The 21,276-nt window shown below is 42.2% G+C and overlaps 1 protein-coding gene across 5 annotated transcripts in view; it reads left to right on the top strand.

Annotated features, from left to right (window-relative positions):
- The first annotated feature begins 11,925 nt into the window (after positions 1-11,925).
- ARG1 (arginase 1) overlaps positions 11,926-21,276 on the top strand; it is a 75,684-nt gene continuing 66,333 nt past the window's right edge. The window contains exons 1-4 of one of the 5 annotated variants that reach the window (XM_050949842.1): positions 11,926-12,077; positions 17,567-17,639; positions 19,107-19,281; positions 20,657-20,816. In XM_050949842.1, coding sequence (XP_050805799.1) covers positions 12,018-12,077; positions 17,567-17,639; positions 19,107-19,281; positions 20,657-20,816 — 468 coding nt within the window. In that variant the 5' untranslated portion in view covers positions 11,926-12,017. Of the gene's footprint in view, positions 12,078-17,566; positions 17,640-19,082; positions 19,282-20,656; positions 20,817-21,276 lie in introns of all 5 variants that reach the window. The other 4 variants (XM_050949845.1, XM_050949848.1, XM_050949847.1 and 1 more) reach the window with 4 other exon arrangements.

Here is a 21,276-nt window from a genome sequence, read left to right as displayed (position 1 = left end):
ATTGAAATAGTTATACCAGTACAAACCTCAATATGGATACAGTTATGCTGATACTAGTATAGTTCAAGTAGATAAGGGCTTAGTTTCACAAGAGTAAAATACCTGCTGGTTGTATCAGATGGAAGGGTTGGCCAAATAATGGAGTTACTCCAGGGATTAATTTGGCCTCTAGTGTTGGGCCTTACAGAAGCCTACACACCCTTTTAGTACCTTGTGTAAATTATGTCTGTTGCATGTTCCCTCACAAAGGGGAATGCATGAGACATTCCCCCATGAAGACAGCCAGAGAAAAGGGAACAGGTCCTACCAACAGAGTTCCTGATGCTCCTCATTCCGAAGAAGATTCCCTGCCATCTCCTGACACTGTTGAAGGCAATAGGTGAGAAGTGAAGATGTGAAGGGCGGAGATGTAGGAGAATACAAATGCTGATGAGAAGAGATGATAATCTTAGAGCCCAGGTACAGGAACAAGACCTTTGGAGCAGTGGGTACCACCTTAATGTCCTATTTCTCATTGCAGCACAGAGCCTGCATCCATGGCATGTGGAAAGGGGATAATGTTGCAAATGGTGGCAGAACTGGTACTGAAATAAACAGTATTAAGTTAATCAGACTAACAGACGTATTGGAGCATGAGCTTTCGTGGGTGAATACCCAGTTCGCCGGAAGCCGTTGCATCCAATGAAGTGGGTATTCACCCACGAAAGCTCATGCTCCAATACGTCTGTTAGTCTATAAGGTGCCACAGGACTCTTTGCTGCTTTTACAGATCCAGACTAACACAGCTACCCCTCTGATAAGTTAATCAGAAAGGATCCTATCAACAGGATCTGGGAAGAATGATAAAGGAGTTTGAGGCACAACTTGTGTTCATGTCCATCCACCTTGTTGAAGGAAAAGGCCCAGCTGGGAACCGTTGAATTATGGAGCTGAATGTGTGGTTACACAGATGGTGTCGGACAGAGGGCTTTGGATTCTTGAACCATGGGATGTTGTTCCAGGAAGGATTGCTAGGAAGAAAAGGGATTCACCTAACAAAGAGAGGGAAGAGCATCTTTGCAGGCAGGCTTGCTAACCTAGTGAAGTGGGCTTTAAATCAGGTTTGCTGGTGACCTAAGCCCAGAGGTAAGTAGAGAAGTGGGATACCAGGAAGAAACACAAGGAGGAGGGTACAAGACAGGAAGCTTCCTGATTCTTACTGAGAAAGTAGGGCAATCAGCTAGTTATCTAAGGTGCATGTACACGAACACAAGAAGCCTGGGAAACAAGCAAGAAGAAGTGGAAGTCCTAGCACAATCAAGGAACTATGATATTATTGGAATAACAAAAGCTTAGTGGGGCAGTTCACATGATTGGAGCACTGTCATGGACGTGTATAGACTGTTTAGGAAGGATAGGTATGGGAGGAAAGATGGAGGAGTTGCATTGTATGTAAGAGAGTGGTATGATTGCTCAGAGCTTCAGTATGAAACTAGAGAAAAGCCTGTTGAGAGTCTTTGGGTTAAGTTTAGAGGAGAGAGCAACAAGGGTGATGTCATGGTGGGAATGTGCTATAGTCCACCGGATCACAAGGATGAGATAGACAAGGTTTTCTTCAGACATCTACTGAAGTTTCCAGATCACAGGTTCTGGTTCTCATGGGGGACTTCAATCACCCTGACATCTGCTGGGAGAGCAATGCAGCAATGCGCAGACAATCCAGGAAGTTTCTGGAGAGTGTTGAGGACAACTTCCTGGTACAAGTGCTGGAGGAACCAACTAGGGGTTGTGCTCCTCTTGACCTGCTACTTACAAACAGTGAAGAATTGGTAGGGGAAGTAGAAGTGGGTGACAAACTAGGCAGCAGTGACCATGAGGTGGTTGAGTTCAGGATCCTGACAAAAGGAAGAAAGGAGAGTAGCAAAATATGGACCCTGGATTTCAGAAAAGCAGACTTAGACTCCCTTAGGGAACTGATGGGCAGGATCCCCTGGGAGGCTAATATGAGGGGGAAAGGAGTCCAGGAGAGCTGTCTGTATTTTAAAGAAGACTTATTGAGGGCGCTGGAACAAACCATCCCGATGTGCAGAAAGAATAGCAAATATGGCAGGCAACCAGCTTGGTGTAACAGTGAAATCTTTGGTAAGCTTAAACTCAAAAAGGAAATTTAAAAGAAGTGGAAATTTGGACAGATGACTAGGGAGGAATATAAAAATATTGCTAGAGCATGCAGGGGTGTAATCAGGAAGGCCAAGGAACAATTGGAGTTGCAGCTAGCAGGGGATGTGAAGGGTAACAAGAGTTTCTACAGGTATGTTAGCAACAAGACAACAGTCAGGAAAAGTGTGGGACCTTTACTGAATGTGGGAGGCAACATAGTGACAGAAGATGTGGAAAAAGCTGAAGTACTCAATGCTTTTTTTTCCCCTCAGTCTTCACAGACGAGGTCAGTTCCCAAACTGCTGCACTGGGTATCACAGTATGGGGAGGAGGTGAGCAGCTCTTAGTGGTGAAATATCTGGTTAAGGACTATTTAGAAAAGCTGCATATGCACAAGTCTATGGGTCCAGATCTAATGCATCCAAGGTTGCTGAGGGAGTTGGCTGATGTGATTGCAGAGCCATTGGCCAATATCTTTGAAAATTCGTGGAGATCACGGGAGGTCCCAGATGATTGGAAAAAGGAAAATATAGTGCCCATATTTTAAAAAGAGAAGAAAAGGAACCTGGGGAACTACAGACTACTTAGCCTCACTTCAGTCCCCAGCAAAATCATGGAGCAGGTCCTCAAGAAATCCATTTTGAAGTACTTGGAGGAGAGGAAGGTGATCAGGAACAGTCAACATGGATTCACCAAGGGCAAGTCATGCCTGACCAACCTGATTGCCTTCTATGAAGAGATAACTTGCTCTGTGGATATGGATAAAGTGGTCAATGTGATATATCTTGACTTTAGCAAAGCTTTTGATGTGGTCTCCCACAGTATTCTTGTCAGCAAGTTAAAGAAGTATGGATTGGATGAATGGATTATAAAGTGGATAGAAAGCTGGCTAGATTGTCAGGCTCAACAGGTAGTGATCTACAGCTTGATGTCTAGCTGGCAGCCGGTATCAAGCGGTGTGCCCCAGGGGTTGTCCTGGGGCTGGTTTTGTTCAACATCTTTATTAATGATCTGGATGATGGGATTAATTACACTCTCAGCAAGTTCTCAGATGACACTAAGATGTGGGGAGAGGTGGATAGACTGGAGGGTAAGGATAGGGACCAGAGTGACCTAGACAAATTGGAGGATTGGGCCAAAAGAGAGCTGATGAGGTTCAACAAGGACAAGTGCAGAGTCCTGTATTTAGGAAGGATGAATCCCATGAACCGCTACAGGCTGGGGACTGACTGACTAAGCAGCAGTTCTGCAGAAAAGGACCTGGGATTACAGTGGATGAGAAGCTGGATATGAGCCAGCAGTATGCTTTTGTTGCCTAGAAGGCCAATGGCATATTGGGCTGTATTAGTGGGAGCATTGTCAGCAGATCGAGGGAAGTGATTATTCCCCTCTATTCGTCACTGGTGAGGCCACACCTGGAGTATTGCATCCAGTTTTGGTCCCCCTACTACAGAAGGGATGTGGACAAATTGGAGAGAGTCCAACAGAGGGCAATGACAATGATTGTGGGCTGGGGCACATGACTTACGAGGCGAGGCTGAGAGAACTGGGGCTATTTTGTCTGCAGAAGAGAAGAGCGAGGGGGGATTTGATAGCAGCCTTCAGCTACCTGAAGAGGGTTCCAAAGAGGATGGAGCTCAGCTGTTCTCAGTAGTGGCAGATGACAGAACAAGAAGAATTGGTCTCAAGTTACAGTGAAGGAGGTCTAGGTTGGTTATCAGGAAACGCTGTTTCACTAGGAGGGTGGTAAAGCACTGGAATGGGTTACCTAGGGAGGTGATGGAATCTCCATCCTTAGGTTTTTAAGTCCCAGCTTGACAAAGCCCTGGCTGGGATGATTTAGTTGGTATTGGTCCTGCTTTGAACAGGGGATTGGACTGGATGACCTCCTGAGCTCTTTCAACCCTAATATTCTATGATCTAACAGATTGGTTTAGGATCTTTCTGTGATGGGTTAGATCAGAAACCACCCAGGGAGTGGCCAACTGATGTGCCAAGACTACCTCTGCTCCTGTTTTCCCTGCCAGATCAGGACTCCAGCACCCTGTCTTGCTGAGCCAGACACTCCCATCTGCTCCAACACAGAGCCAGGCAGGGCCAGTGCTTCCATTTAGGCGACCTAGGCTGTCGCCTAGGGCACCAGGATTTGGGAGGGAGGCATTTTGCGGCCCTCTGCGGCAATTCGGCGGCAGGGGATCCTTCCACGCTCTGGGTCTTCGGCGGCCGCTGAAGTGCCCCGAAGACCACGAGCGAGGAAGGACCCCCTCGCCGCCGAATTGCTGCCTACCAGGAGCGCGGAAGGACCCCCCCCAGGGTGCCAAAAACTCTGGCGCCACTCCTGGAGCCAGGGTCTGAATTACTTGCCCCAAAGCTGCAGGTTTACCTGAAAACAGCTCACAGAAATGTTCCTGTCTTTAACACTCAGATGTCTAACTCCCAATGGGATCTAAACCCAAATAAATCCATTTTACCCCGTATAAAGCTTGTGCTGGGTAAACTCAAAAATTGTTTGCCCTCTATAACACTAATAGAGAGAGATGCAGAGCTGTTTGCTCCCCCAGGTATTAATACATACTCTGAGTTAATTAATAAGTGAAAAGTGATTTTATTAAATACAGAAAGTAGGATTTAAGTGGTTCCAAGTAGTAACAGACAGAACAAAGTAAGTCACCAAGCAAAATAAAATAAAATAAAACACGCAAATCTATGTCTAATCAAACTGAATACAGATAATCTCATCCTTAGAGATCCTTCAGTAAGTTTTTTCCTCAGACTGGATACCTTCCAGGCCTGGATACAATTCTTCCCCCTGGTACAGCTCTTGTTCCAGCTCAAGTGGTAGCTAGGGGATTCTTCATGATGGTTCTCTCCCATCCCTTTATATATCTTTTGCACAAAGTGAGAATCCTTTTGTCCCTCACTGGGTTCCCACCCCGTCCTTCTCAATGGAAAGGCACCAGGTTAAAGATAGATTCCAGTTCAGGTGACAAGATCACATGTTGCTTCAAGCCTTCATTCCTCCCAGCCTGACTCACAGAAAGACCTGCCTGCAAACAGAGCCAGCCAGTCAATTCCCCTGGTTAATGGAAGTCATCAAGATTCCAAACCACCATTAATGGCCTACAATTTGCATAATTACAATAGGCCCTCAAAGTTATATTTTATATTTTTTGTTTCATATACAAGAGTGTTACATTTATACATATAGGATGATCATGCTCAGTAGATTATAAGCTTTTTAATGATACCTTACAAGAGACCTTTTGCATGAAGCATATTCCAGTTACATTATATTCACTTATTACCATATTTTTATAAACCCATATAGACTGCACAACATCACACTTTTCTTCTGTTTAAGGTACTTATATGGCCTCTATTCCTGTCACATCTGAGCAGCTCATAACCCCTAATGTATTTATCCTCACAACATCTCTGTGACGCAGGCAATGCTGTCATTCCCATTTTTACAGATGGGTAACTGGGGCACTAAGTGACTTGCCTAAAATCACCTCAGTGAATTGAATCTGGGTCTCCCAAGTCCTGGGCTGGTGTCTTAACCACTGGACCACCCTTCTTCTCTATTTGTCAGGCTGAAGGCAGGAAGGGGATTTTTAATAAATACCTCCTTGCCAAATCTGTAATATTTAATCCCTATAGTTTGTTATGCTGTCATACGAGGCTGTCTTTCAGGTTATCTAAATGCAGACAGAGAGACAGCTAACACCAGTGATCTTTGCAAAGCCCTTTATGTAAACTAACACCACCACTAAACATCTGTTTTGGATTTGTGCCACATCAGAGGAAATATGCCATTCCCTAGATTCAGTTTATAATTTATTAGGTGAGTTGAAAATGTTTTTTAAAACACACCTATCAACTTGTCACTTGCTCAAGTGAAATATAGTTTGCCAATGAAGCCTAGAATTTGGGTTTTTATGGAGTCACATGCATTTCACAAGACCTGTCTTTCCCTGACAGCATTGTTTCCTTGACATTTTAGGCAATCCTAGACTTGTTGGATATAAATCAAAATATAGTCTCAATTTTTAATTCATACAAGCAACTACCCTATATTTACTTTTCTTTTCCTATCCTGCGACAAGCTGTCAAGTGAGCTGACCACCCCAGACTCATTTCCCCACCCTTTCCTCTTTAAAAATATACAAGCATGCACTGATTTATTTACAAGACAGCTACAAAATTTTAGACAGTGTCTATGTTGTGCTCCCTGCTTCAGGTCAATGCATACCTCATGGCTGTTTGGTGGACAGTTGGCCCCATCATAGAAACTACCACAACTGGTACATGTTTTGGGAGTCTCAGACTGGCCAAAGATTGAGATCCTGATCAAAGCCAACTGAAGTCAGTGGAAAGACATCCATTGGCTTCACTGACATTTGGAACTCATCTTGAATAAGCATGGAGTTTGAATAACTCTATACATTCTAGGCCCTATCTATGATAGAATAATTTGACCTACTTAGTAGGCTCCTAGAATGAGTGCAGCACCAAGGGTTGTTGCAGCATTTTAACACATAGAGAAGAATATTACCATATTAAAAATAGCTGTATCCTCTCTACACTGCAGCTTGGACATATTAAATATGGTTACCCACTTTTCTAGTGTGGATAGCATCTAGATGAAGATGTATTGGATTCTATGGAGAAGCTTGCGCTACTACTGCTCAGGGTCTGCTTGTACTCTGCAGCATTACTGATCTTTTGTTGACACTGATTTCACACACAAAAAGAATTAAAAAGAAAAATCATAATGAGTGTTTTGAAGACAAAAGCAATGATGCAATTGGTATGGGAGACAGAGAGAGGTGAATGCACTGCCAACAGAGTTGACAAATCACTTTGTATACCTTGAGGTTGGACTGTTTCCAAGATTCATGTGACATTGCATCTCACCCGCAGTTATGGAAAGGAAAATTAAATAGAGGCAGTGCCTTGTGGGTTGAATATGCACTTGTCCTATGCACTTGTTTGGCCAGGAGTCTGGAAACGAGTGGAAAGTGCTGAACGAGAACTTATTCAAAAGGAGAAAAACTTAAAAAAAATTTGCACATTATCAAAGCTGTCCAGTGAATATATTTTTACTGCATTTTGGGGCCATTAAATGACCTTTTTAGCATTTCCTCAGAAAATTCTTCATAATAAAATGGACGCTGCTAATAAACAGCCTTGTGATTTTTCTTGATTATGGTGATTTCTTCTTTCCCCTTTTTAAAGGCAAGGACCAACATCTTAAAGAGATACCCATACTAAGACAGGGGAACCTGTTCTTGTGGTTCCCAGTTGGGTAGCTCATTAAATTATGAGGTATTTTTGCCCCACTGTGGTTGGGAGGAGATCCCAGTAACCATCCACAAAGTTCCTCAATTATACATCTTTAAATCTGTCCTTAAAACTCTGGCATGATGCCTACAAAAATCCTGACAATAGTTAGGCTGCTGATGGGCCGAGACCACTGCCTATCTTGTTGACAATATTGTCTCATTGTTTCCTTTTCCTCCCCTATGTGTCAACATCCTTCTTTTGTTTTATACTTAAATGGTAAACTATTTGGGCAGGGAACATCTTTTCATTCTGTATTTGTACAGCACCTAGCACAATGAGGTTCTGATTCATGACTGTGACTCAGAGGTGTTGTACTAAAATAAATAAATAATGATAATTATAGGACCAGTGAGTCTCCAAAGCTTCAAGTTCTGTTTTTGTGACTTTGAACCACAATGTTTTAGTAGGCTCAAAATTAACCAGAAGTTTGCACATCCAGCATTAGAGATATTGTAATAGGTATACCCCAAGTCTAAGAGAGATCTTTCACTCTAGAAAGCATATTTTTGGATAACAAAAAATAAAGGTAAAGATCCTTTACTTTCACTAGTGTTCCTGGTATCAGATATGAAAAACAGATAGAATACTCAAAAATAGCAGTAAGTACAGTATTCATTATAGGATTTGCCCATACTCTTGTCCAAACTCTCGTCTCAAAAAGACTCATTAGATTCTACTGAAGGTTCAAAAGCTGTCTTTTCTAGTTCACTTCTATACAGCATTGACTCCACAGTATGAGAACTCTAACCACATCATAAAAGAGCTGATAGGGAATGTGGGATGGACTGGAAAGAGCAGGGACAATTTTGTTTTATTCAGATAATAAAATTAAAATAGTATCCTTCCCAGCAGATGCAATTTCCAGCACTGTAAAAAATGGTGACACTGCAGAACAAAGATTTAATGCATTTATATGGAAAAATAATCAGTAATAGAATAACTTTCCATTGTTAGGTTCCATAAATTAGGTTCTATGAATCTATGAATGTGCACCACAGCCACTTGCAAGTCCAAGCCCATTTGGCTGCATATCCTTCAGACATACACAAGCTGATAAAACCCAGTGCAAATATAGTAATGACCCAATTTCCAAATGAGCTCTACACCCAACTGTAGTTATTGAAGCATGACTGAAAATATTGCATGACACATATACACTCTGTTTTATTCCAAGCCAACATCTCCCTCCCCTATGAAGGAACACTGGGCTCCCAAGGTCAACCATAAGAAGAGCCATATTGGATTAGACCAAAGGTCCATCTAGCCCAGTATCCTGTCCTCTGACCATGGCCAATGCCAGATGCCCCAGAGGGAATGAACAGAACAGGTAATCACCAAGTGATCCATCCCCTGTTGCTCATTCCCAGCTTCTGGCAAACAGAAGTTAAGGACACCATCCCTGACCATCCTGGCTAATAGCCGTTGATGGACCTATCCTCGATGAGCTTATCTAGTTCTTTTTTGAACCCTGTTATAGTCTTGGCCTTCACAACATCCTCTGGCAAAGAATTACACCATGCCCTCAGTTCCCACTCAGTCAGGTTCTCTTGGTATCTTCTGATAAAAATGAAACACTGATTTTATACCTGCCACTGTATTGAGTCTGCCAGTGTATGCCCTTAGAATGCAAGGACATCAGGGTAAGAATCCTATAGCTGCTCTGGCACAGCTCTCCAGTTGTATAATACCAGGTATACCAATAGTGTTAGATAAACAATCAATTGTGCCAAACTTCCTGTTCCACTAACATGTCGTTTTTAAGTGTTTGTTCTTTCTCTCCCCCCCCAAACCAAGATATATACAGGAAGAAGGAAAGATGCCATGTGACAATGGTAAAGCGCCGAGGTGCAACTTCTTTGTAACACTGAACAGTGAACTTTATTAAAACAAGGAAAACAGCATTATTCCTAAACCTAATCTGTCCCTCAATCTGTTTAACTGCAGAGCTTCTGCTTAAACCTTCACCAAACCTTCCCGTCTGGCTCCCTGCTTCAGATTTAAGGAACAGTAAGCACAGATATCCTCAAGGAAAGTTTCTCCTTGTATTTTTTTGTGGGTTTTTTTTCTACTTATTCCCTCTAGTATTAGTCCCTTCATCAGACCTCTCCCAGTGACTAGAAATGGAAACCTGAAAACTGAGAGAAGCATGAAAATGTGCCTCCACTACTTACTATCCCAGTCAAGGTCCCTTGAAGTCACCTAACTAGTTCTGGTTTCCCCAGTGGGGTGACAGACAGGAGAGCTGTTAAGAAGTCCGAAAAAAAGCAGCATAGGAAAAAGTAATTGCATTTTACCACTATCGTCTACTATAAAGGATGTGTCTAATGTCCCCAAATGAGGCATACTAGGTTCGCTCTATTGTAACAGTAAACATTGGATTCAGGTGACTGGAATACATTTGGCAACCATGACCTATCTCAGGTGACTAGGAAACAAAATCATCTTGCTGGTTCAAGATTCACTAGTGCAATGGTTTTCAACCTTTTTTCATTTGTGAACCCCTAAAAAATTTCAAATGGAGATGCAGACCCCTTTGGAAATCTTAGACATACAGGTTGAAAACCACTGTTCTATGGTAAAGACAACCTTTCGTGGATCCCTTAGACGTAGTCTGAGGACTCCCAGGGGTCTGTGGACAACAGGGTGAAAATCACTGCACTAGTGTAACAATTAGGTGACACACAGGAGGGCTTGCAAGTGACTGAACTTTATTTCCTGGCTCCATTCACTTGACGTAGATTAGATTGCAAAAGTTCATGCCCCTGTCATCTGACAGGTTATTAACCCCCAGCTCCAAAAACCATAACCTTCTTTTGGCTGGAAAGGAGTGGAACAAAGTACATACTCCATGGAACTGTGTTATTTGGACAGCATCCACTCACCTATGGAGGTTCTCGGTGATTTTTCCTCCCTGCCCTTGTAGGTAAAATAGTTCTGGCAATGACAGCGGTTAATTTACGCCCCAATATGCAGGAAGCATTTACTATGAGTGCTTCCACTGCAGCCCAGAAGACACATCTGAGCTATTTTTATATGTAGTGGCTACACAAGTAGCTTGGTCTGAATTTTCAGGGGGAAGTGATGTGGAGAAGTGGCACTGGCAGGAATAACACAAGGGGAGAAAAAGTTCAGAACCTGTCCTCTTATCATCACAGGAACTGTGCCTATACTTAGCATCTTTGTGGGGCTAAGAGAAATTTTTAAAAAAATCAGATTTCATCAAGAGAACTTTGTAGACGTGTATAGTTCTTATCTCTAGAAATCTTAGTGGCTGCTTGCCAAAATTTTCAGAAGTGGGTGGCTAGTGATTATGGATGCCTAACTTGACACGCCTTGATGAGTTTTGATTTTTAGAAAGTGCAGAGCACCAATGTGCTAAAAGAATCAGACTCTTTCCTGGTATCTTTGATTGGGGCCTCAAAAAACAGAGACACCAAAAAATAACTAGTCACTTGAAAACCTTGGCTGTTGTTCAGAAGCCCGCCCTCAATTTGGGGTCCTGGCTTGCCTGACTCAGCAGTGTTTTAACACTTGTTGACAGCAGCATAAAGGTGTTAAGCTCGCAAAAGGAGTAAGTTTGTTTCTTTCAGATGTTATCCCCTATCCTCAAAATTGTATTTGGACTGTATACTCTACACCCTGAACGGACTCAGATAGCTATTTTCAGAGATGGGGAGTTAGATTTCGTAGTGGGCAGGCACACTCTTGCTATCTCCTGTGTGTGCATTGGAGTGCATATCTAGCACTGACGCATAAAAGTATCTTCAAGGGACTGCAGAGAGGTGAACTATGACTATGTTCTGGTTTTGTCTGTTCCTTCCAGATAGTGCAGATCCTGATTCTTCCTATTGGGTATATGAGGCAGGGAATGTGTTCAGGAAACCTAAAAAGGCTTTTTAATAATAGTTACTGGGGAGATGTTTATAAACCTGTCACTTAATGGAGACTTATCCATCCATCTACTACAACAGGATATATTAATACTTAAAAAGGCTGTTGCATAAATATCACAAAACTTGGATTTTAAGGTTTCTTTTAAATTTAAAATTAAGAAGCTATAGCTATTGTATAACAGCAACAGGCTGCAGCAGGGTGTACTTTCCTGAAGGATAAAGGCCTTCTACTTCACAATGTAAAAAAGGTATGTCTTGCCCTGTCATGCACACCACAGCAGGGTGTGCTACTTAACACTTGCAGAAGAGTTAGAAGCTTGGCACTCATAAACAGCTGTGAATTAACAAGTTTGCCATTGTTATGTAAAATTAAACGATAACTAATACAAAATACACAGTTAATGGGGTTATTCTCTTGCATAGACTCAAGGACAGGAAAGTGGCAATTGCTGATGCTGTTCTTGTGCAATTGCTCTTTTCAGTGAGTGGAGAAAAAGAAAGTCCCACCTTCTCCCACAATGATAAATAGCTTCCCTTCTGTTATAAATGGGAGCCAGTGAGAGGGTTGAGAGCCTGCCTTCCAAAGGGAGGGACCTGTTCCATTTTGGTGAGATCCTAGAAGGGAAGGTGTGTGGCAGAATGAGTGTCAAACCGAAGACCTCAGTCGGAATCATCTGGGCTCCTTTTTCAAAAGGACAGGTAGAGTGTCTCCAATTTTTCTAAAAATGTGCTTTGAAACACTTGTGTTTAGGTGGTTTTAGACTGGAAATTATGAAGCCATTACTGTCTGTGACCTTTGTTCCTTGTTTCTCTTGGTCTCATTCTCTTTATTAGAAAGGGGGGCATAAAGAATATCGAGTAAGCTGCACGTCTAACACAGGTTTACACATTTCTGGATGAGAAGGCACTTTCACCCATGTCAGTCCCAAAGGCAACACTTAGCTTTGTTTTGTTCTTAGTGCAAATGTTATATTTCAAAGTTCAGTTAAATTCTGTTTGGTTTGAGAAACTGAGGTACAAAAGAACTTTCTCTCTCCCCACACCAGCTTTGTAGACCTTAAACCTCCCTTATTAATATTGCACGCTTGTTATGAACAGAGCCTTCATTCATGGATGAAGGCTGGCCTTGTAAATATGAGCAAAAAGTCTAACTGTAATTACACTGTAATTACACTGTAATTGTTAGCAATTTACAATCTTTATTTGTGTAATGTGGGAGTTCTTCTAATCTTAATGACATCTTGCAGTGCGGAATTCTGGATATACACCTGCCCGAGCACATTGAAATCAGTGCAGTCATACTTATTTCAATAATTAGGCATGGCCTACACAATGCCTCTGATGTGATTATACTTGCTTCCAGATCACACCCTCCACCATCGTATATGTAATAATCTGCTTCCAAGAATTATGTTTACTCATTTAATTATGAAGATGGTAACTCTCCCCTCCCGCCACGATGTCCATGGCAGTGGCATAGGAAATAAATACACAAGTAAAGAGAGCATACTGGTATGGAAATATTAGCTCAGTAACTTTTGTGAAGCAATACTATTCAAAAACAAATACAAAGAATAAAATGCTGGTTGGAAAATGTTTTTTTGCAGGAAAAAATGTTTTCAGAAGAAAAATTAAAAACTGAAATATTTCAGTTCTGAGGTTTTGCCACTGTGTCTCATGTGAGTTGTAATTCAGGTGTATCTTGCTCCTGTTCTCCTCTACAAGCCAGGCTCCTGGTCAGACTCCTTCTCTCATAATGTATAACAGTCTCCCCTCAGTGGGGTTGTAGGGGTGGGAGGGTGAAGCAGCATGGGAATCATGTGGCCATGGTGCATCATGAAAGATGAAGTCCAGCCGGGGGCCTGGACCACAGATGAGAATAGCAGCACGAGGCACCACAGCAGCACTTCACAAGTGAAATATCTGGGTATTCAGTTTTCTGGGAGGGGGAAGCAGATAATTTTAACAAATAAATTGTTTAGTCAAAATGCAATCTTCCATTGAAAATCAGGTTTGATGGACATTTTCAATCAGCCCTAGTCTGTTTAGAAATTCCTACCTCAATCAGCTTTACGTATTGGTCCAGTGGCAAAGCTGACCACCGTCTGGTGGTCTTCCTATATAAACAGTATGACTATATGACTAAACAGTTTTATATAGAAAACTAAATTTGTCACCTTATTTTCAGGGGTGCTGAGCACCTGCCCCTCCAGTTAAAAATCAGTGGCAGTTGTAGGTGTTCAGCACTTTTAAAAATTAGGTCCTCTTTTGTAAGGCTTTCCTTCAGATAATCTTACTACATCAATCCCAAGCTGAGCTTTTCCTTAGGAAAAACCGTGCCCTCTTCAGCCTGCTGTAAGGGCATGGTCTTCAGTCCCTTTTTATTCAGCTAGCAGCATTACCCTGTGCTGTAGCCCAGTTCAGCTTTGTCTCAGAAACAAAATTACACACACTGGAAAAGAAACAGATTCTCTTTCCAGCCTAGCATGTGCTTCCTCCTGTTACCAGCCCACTCTCTTTTTACACACTCCATTTCCAAACTGTAAAGTGCACCTGCGGGTGAGGGCTTTCCCCTCCTACATGCACTCATTCAGTGGTTCTCAAGCTATTGTACTGGTGACCCCTTTCACATAGCAAGCTTCTGAGTGCAACCCGCCCCCCCATACATTAAAAAAACTTGTTTATATATTTAACACCATTATAAATATTGGAGGCAAAGTAGGGTTTAGAGTGGAGGCTAACAGCTCACAACCCCCATGTAATAACCTTGTGACCCCCCGAGGGGATCCCAACTCCCCATTTGAGAACCTCTACACTAATTAAAGTAACATGCCCATTTATTCTTTTTGGGAGTTATTCCATTTCTGCAATCCATTCCTTAGAAAAACTTATCCCAAGTATCACAAAAAATTATAAAGTCTAGACTGATACAAACATGCAATACATAACGTTCTGCTTTGGCTGAGATGCTTGTACTCAGAGGTGTTAGCTGGATTTGCTTTTCTTTCCCCTTAATTAGCCTACAATATTGTGATGTGTAAACAATTGCAGCCTCTGGGGTCCCAAGTCCCAGAATGAATGTGTATAATGTAGGGCCAGATTTTCAAGAGAGCTCAGGCTCCAATGTTCCAAGTGCTTTTGAAGATCTGGCTCCAGCGGTGAGAGCTGATCACTTTCAGACATTATCATATCTCAAAAACACACAAAGAAAACCCCCAATAACAAGCAAGGAATTTAAAGCGTGTGTGGAGTGGAATCTGTTAAGCAACATTGAAAATGAAATTACTAACATTTGCAGTGTGAATATCTCAGTTATATATTGCAATGGCCCTGTGCGTGCTCCACCCCTTTGAAAATCAGATAGGATTCATCATTTGTAAGTTATATACACTCTCTTGTTTCTGAGCATAAGTGAAGTCACTAACTGATGCGGTTAAAAAGAAACTTATTCTATGGGGGCAAGTTATTTCATATTTGCCTATTTTAGGGTTTCTTCCATCTTCAAAGGGAAAAATTACATTTCTTTTCTAGCCCAGTTAGGTGGTACCAGTCAATCATAGAATATCAGGGCTGGAAGGGACCTCAGGAGGACCAATCCCCAGACAGATTTTTGCCCCAGATCCCTAAAAAATGGCCCCCTTAAGGATTGAACTCACAACCCTGGGTTTAGCAAGCCAATGCTCAAACTACTGAGCTATCCCCTGGAGATAGGATATAGGTGTAGAGGGACACTGGTCTGATTCAGCATGGCTGTTTCTCTTATGATATAATTTACTGGTCTTAGAATATAGCTATTTCATTTTAAATGTGTTTGTTTCAAAAACTCATTTTGGTGTTAGATAAGATATCTCTTTCTACCGTGAAATAGTTTGTAGTAGAAAGATAAGAACAGACGGGAATAAACTATGACAACTTTGTTTTGTATTTCTGGCACCGGACTGGTACTTAGGAGACCTGGGTTCAGGTCATGCTCTGCCACAGACTTCCTAAGTAACCTGGCCAAGTTATTTAATCTTTCTGAGCCTCAGTTCCTTATCTGTAACATGACAATAGTTCTTTTCTCTCATTTTTTGTTCTAAATAGATTGCCAACTCTTCAGGGCAAAGACTGGGTCTTCCTATATACAGGGTGTTGTGACGATAAGCACATTAGATTCTGAGGTGCTCAGATACTTCAGTAATGTGGACAATATAAGTAACTAATCTTAGCTGGGGCTTGTAGGTGCTACTGTAACTAAAATAATATATTTTATTAATGTTACCTGGATGTCTCCATTGAATCCAGCTGTCTCCTGGCAATAATTCATATCCTAGTTTGCATGTTCCATTCTCATTTTCCACTGCCAATAACTGAGTCCTACAAGTCTTGCTCATACAAGTAATTCTCATGCGCACACATGGTTTCATTGATGTCAAGGGGATGGCTCTGATAAGTAGAGCTCATAAACATGAGTAGAACCTTACATGATGATGCCCTGAATCTGGATTGTCAAACTTCCGACTTGGTGTTAGCTGTGAAGTGCTACAGAAAGGACATTACTGAATCCAGGCACATGGGAGCTATTTAAATCTGCCTGTTTTGTGCCTTTGAGGCCTCTGGCAGTGTCTCCTCCCTCATGCAGCTGTGCGGTGCACTTCAAAGACAACTAGGCTGCTTTAAAATGTAGCTTGTACTTAAAGCACTACTTTGGGACCAGTCAGTCAGTTCCCATTTCAACTTTTTAATTAAAAGTCAAACTCTAAAGCAGCCCAGCCACAGCTCTGTGCTGGAGCTTGACTAGAAGAGAAACGTAATTCTCCCCTCTGAAGCTGGGTTACTTCAGAGGAACAAGGAGAGAAACTTCAAAGGCTGCTGTGTCCCTCCTCCGGTCCAGCTGCCAAGTTTCCCACGCAGTCGGCCTCTGACAAACCTTTACCTATAGATCTGAAAAGGAGCCAATTTACCTTTAAAACAACTCAACTCTCATTAACATTCGTGTGAGCTATCAGGCAGATAGACTGGGCGCAATACAGCAGTTGCTCTCTATGGCAAAATGAGTTCATTTCCAGTCTCAGAGCTGGCTAATAATTATTTTAAATGATAAAGAAAATGATCATCTCCTTTTCAATGTAATAGGCAATAAAAGAAACCGTTACCCTTACAAAAGATATAAATGCTCTTGTGAACCTTGTAGTGAATGTTTGTTTCTATATTGTTAACATTCCTGACATCCAGACTGTTCTTTTTCTTGCATGTAACTAATGCCTTGTCTACACTACTGCTTAAATCGATGAAAGTTACATCATTCAGGATGTAAACCCCTCCTGCACGAGCGATGTAACTTACATTGACTTAACGCAGTGTCTACACCTTGCTGTGTTGGCGGGATATGTTCTCTGATTGACGTAACTTCTGCTTCTTATTCAAGTGGATTAATTATGTCCATGAGAGAGCGCTCACCTATCAACTTATCGCATCCTCATCAGATCCACTAAATCGATGCTGCTGCACCAATTGCAGCAGCACCAATATAGCATGCTATGAATATAAGCTCTTAGATAGAAGCTTTCAGTAATTTCATATAGAACAAAACATATACAAGAGGACAATGATTTTTGCTTTCACTTATTTGAAATGACCAGAGGTCATGCTTGAGAATTCCTAGGCTAGGTTGGATGTGAAAAAGATCAATTTTGTTAGCTGATGGAACTGTTCAAACACAGAGAATGGCTGATGTTCCATTACCTGAAAAATTTAGAATAAAGGGTGTTTTTTTTTCTTCTTTCAAAATAGATTCTGCTTGATGCTTGTAAACTACCTTTCAAGGGCCTGGGGTCCCTAAAGGTGCAGTTATGTGCACCCATGAATCTATTCCAGCAATTTATTTTCTGTGCCCTATTTCAACTACAGCCCCAATCCTGCACCTGGGTCTATGTGGGTGGACCCATGCAGAGCCTGATTCATTTCAGCATGGACCAGCTTGCAGGATAGGGACCCAGATTTATTTCCTGGATAGATTTTTGCCTCCAGTACTTACATCAGAACAGAATAGGTGCTATACTTGTATTTCTTCCAATCAAATTATTTTAGAGCAGGATATTTGCACAGAATGTGGTGTTTAATGTAAATTTTGCTCCAAACCAGGTTTTTCTATAACATAATTGCTCAGGTACATCATCTGCCTGACTTATTATATTTCTTATTAATAGGCACGGCAAGGAATGGAAGAAGGGCCTGCAGTGGTGAAGGAAGCTGGCCTGATAGATAAACTAACAGCCCAAGGTATTTTTCAAATGGAAAAACAAATTTAAATACAATTAACATTATCCATTATAATCTCACTACCAAGTATGCAAGCAATGCTCTGACATCTTTAATGAAAAAAAATGACTGAAACGTTTAAATAAAACCAAAACACTATGTTTGAAAATTTGCAGAAAATTGCCAAGTGCCTAAAAATCACAGAAGCTATACAAGTTTTGTGCTCACCATTATTTGTCAACCGACAGGATTCCTTAAGTGTTTTGAGACACTTACCTTCTCCATGCAAATTGACCCAGAAGCCTCTATTCTACCCTGCCCCTCCCCTTGGCCAGGAAAAGTGTGTACTTATTTTAGATTTCTGGGATGTCATCTTAGCAGATACTCACTTCGTAAGTCGAAAAGTAGATTTCTTCCCCCTCCCCCAGTCGCTTACTGTGTAACTTTATATTTTGTGAAGTCTAACCAAAGGAGGGCTAACTATATATCAAGCCTGGCCTTTCAACTGTGTGTGAATGAAAAAAGCAGGCTTAGGCTGAAAATATGTTTCTGACCCCCACTCCTCCAAGCTGAAAACCACTGGAGAGATGTTCTTCAAACGCTTCTGGAGCGAAGGGAAGCTCCCTATGTCACAGCCCCAGTGGTGCTTGGGAGGCTTAGAACTCTGCAGAAGTAGCAGAACCCAACATTTGTTTAGCATTGAATGAACTGCTGCCTCCTCATCTGACGGAGCGCTACCTTGTACTTGTACACTGCTGCTTACCTGGTACTTATAGCCCCCATTGCCGTAGTATCCGAGTGCTCTACAGTCTTGGATGTATTTATTCTCACAGCACCTGAGAGGTGGAGAAGTGCTACTAGCCCCATTTTTCAGCAGGGGAACTCGGGCGCAGACCAACAAAGTCACTTGCCTAAGGTTACATGGGCAGCCTGCAGCAGAGCAGGGAATTGAACCAGCGATTCTCAAAACTAGGGCAACACCGTAACCAGGGCACCATTATTATTATTGGCATTCCTGCAGCACCTTGGAGTCCAGGACTCCACTGAGCTGGGTGCTGTACAACCACAGAACAAAACACCAATCCCTGCCCCCAAGAGCTCCCTTCCCTGTAAGCTAGCAGCAAGCTTCTTCCTCACCTGCCCTTGTTGACCATCTCCTAGCTACTCAGGAGGGTGAAAGTTTGCTCTCCTACACATAGGCCTCTGGAAGCCATGCTAGTAATAGCAGTGTAAGCTCCAGCCTCCGGATTTTCAGAATGGTAACCTAGGCAAATGGGTGAGTTAGGTTAGCAGCTGCTCAATAAGGAGCTAAAGAAGAAAAGCAGAGTTATAGATTAAGATGCAAACTAAAAACACATCTAAGCATAAAATAGGTTTACAAATTACCTGCTACACACTAATGTTCAATTGTTTTGAACAGGAAATTTTAAATGAAAACTGTACTTCCTTGTGACCTTTACCTTTTTCCTTCCACTGTGCTAATCACAGGGTGTGATGTTAAAGATTATGGAGCCTTGCAGTTTGATGACATTCCTGATGACAGACCATGTCATAATGCAAAAAATCCCAGAACTGTTGGGTGTGCAAACGAGAAGCTAGCCAGCATTGTGGAAGAAGTGAAGAAGGATGGAAGAACCTGTTTGGTAGTTGGCGGGGATCACAGGTCCTTTGTTATACTTGTCTGTATAAAAGCATGAGTGGCTTTCAGAGCTGCACAAACTACCCAAATGAAGAGCCAGTTCATTTTTAGCTAAGTCCTTTCAGTTCAATTTCAAGACTAGCAGCTGTCTGTTAAATCTGATCAAAAGCCTTTCCCTATTCCAACACACCTTTTAAAAGGTTGGTAGAAATAACAATCAGCCATTCAAACAAGCCAAGGCAGTTTCCTACACAGTAGTTTGCATTTAAAAAAATGTATGAGGAACCCTCATTCCAGCAGAGGTTAACCTTGGAGTTTTATGTAGATTTGGGTCCCTAATTTTATGCAGTGCAAATAGTTCCAGTAAGGGAGGGGTGGGTAGTTAATGTGGCTGTTCACCAAAGTGCCGATCCAGCAAAGAACTCAAGCATGAACATAGCTTTAAATAATGTAAATAGTGTTGGGATTCCCTCGGAGCTCTCGCTTTGTTCAGTTTCCCAAGATCTCAGTTCGACTCTAGATTTTGTCACTCGGGTTTCGTAATTTGGCATACAGCAATGCTGCGCTGAATTGATCAGGGAACATCACAGCTCCAAAGTTATACAGAAACTATTTCTCTTTGTACACATTCACACATCTCATTACATTTACTAGACAGTCCATCACACACTTAGGATCAGATTGGTTAATCTGCAGGAACCGATCCCAGTAATACATGCTCTATCCATGTTCTGTCCATTTTAGACTTCCTTTTTACCTCATTCTCTACACTCCTAATTTACTTTGTCCCTTGTTATCTAGTTCATAGTAAATAGTTCCCTGGGTGTTCTCCCTTTTCCAAAGAATGAGGCTTCCACATAGGTGTTGATTACTTCAGGCCAGGTCTCAACAAGAAAGAGTCTCATTCAGTTCATTGGGACTATTCAGACTGTGCATCTTTAAGCACTTGTGTATTCCCAGCAAAGTGAAGAGGACAACTCACGTTTACACATGCTTGAGTGCTTTGCTGGATCAGGGCCCAAATTACCATTCTGGACCAGGGCACCTGCGCACTATGTGAACTCGCTAGCCATTCTCCTGCCAACGTTCCAGTGTTTTGCCCTGTGCTTCTGGGAGAGTTTTGATCCCGAGCTCAACTCTATAGTTCACAGAAAGCCACATCCTTTCCTTTTCCAGCCTTCCTCTTCCTGTCTTCTCCCCACATAGAAGAAATATAGCATTTCCAGTGCATGAGGAGCCTTTCTTGGCTGCATAGCAGGCTGCAGATTTTCATCGTCAGAGAACGTTTTACAACAAATACTTCTACAAATAAGTTTAGCATGGTGCTGTGAGAAGGAAAATATGTTATGTGCTGTGCCATGTAATGCCTGTGTTTACCCACAACTCTCTGTCTATTCAGCTTGGCAATTGGAAGCATATCTGGCCATGCAAAGATTCACCCTGATCTTGGTGTAATTTGGTTTGATGCCCATGCTGATATTAACACTCCATTGACATCATTATCTGGGAACATGCATGGGCAGCCTGTGGCTTTCCTGCTAAAGGAACTGAAGGACAAGGTAATACAATTGCCATCACCTCTTTACATTGCAAGTATCTTGGAAACTCGTCCTAAACAGATGTGGGTTCTTGCTCATCCTCTGCTCCCCCAATTACTACTGTAACATTTAGAATTATTAATGGAACCCACCCACCTACTTCTTCATATTGGGACCCCTTCTCTCCTGTGGATCACCCATGGCTCCTGTGGGCAAGAAGCCTGGCAGCCTCTGCCCCGAACCCTTGGGGTCAGCAAGGGGCTTCAAAGCTCTGCCTCTGGTCGGGAGCCATGGTAAAGGAGGACGCCCAAGGACCCAGTGTCCTGTGGCTCTGATTTGGGGGCAAGATTTGATCTTCAGGCTGCTCTCAAGCCATCCAACCTTTCTACACTCGCGTTTTGGGCTTTTTAAGAAGTCAAGCCTTATTCTCCCCATCTCACCCCACTTTGGGAATGAGGCTGTTTGTTGAGGGAGTAACATA

Source organism: Gopherus flavomarginatus, chromosome 4 (assembly GCF_025201925.1).
Source record: "Gopherus flavomarginatus isolate rGopFla2 chromosome 4, rGopFla2.mat.asm, whole genome shotgun sequence".
NCBI lineage: Eukaryota > Metazoa > Chordata > Testudines > Testudinidae > Gopherus > Gopherus flavomarginatus.
The sequence above is the reverse complement of the archived record's forward strand: the minus strand, read 5'-3'. Positions and strand labels throughout refer to the sequence as shown.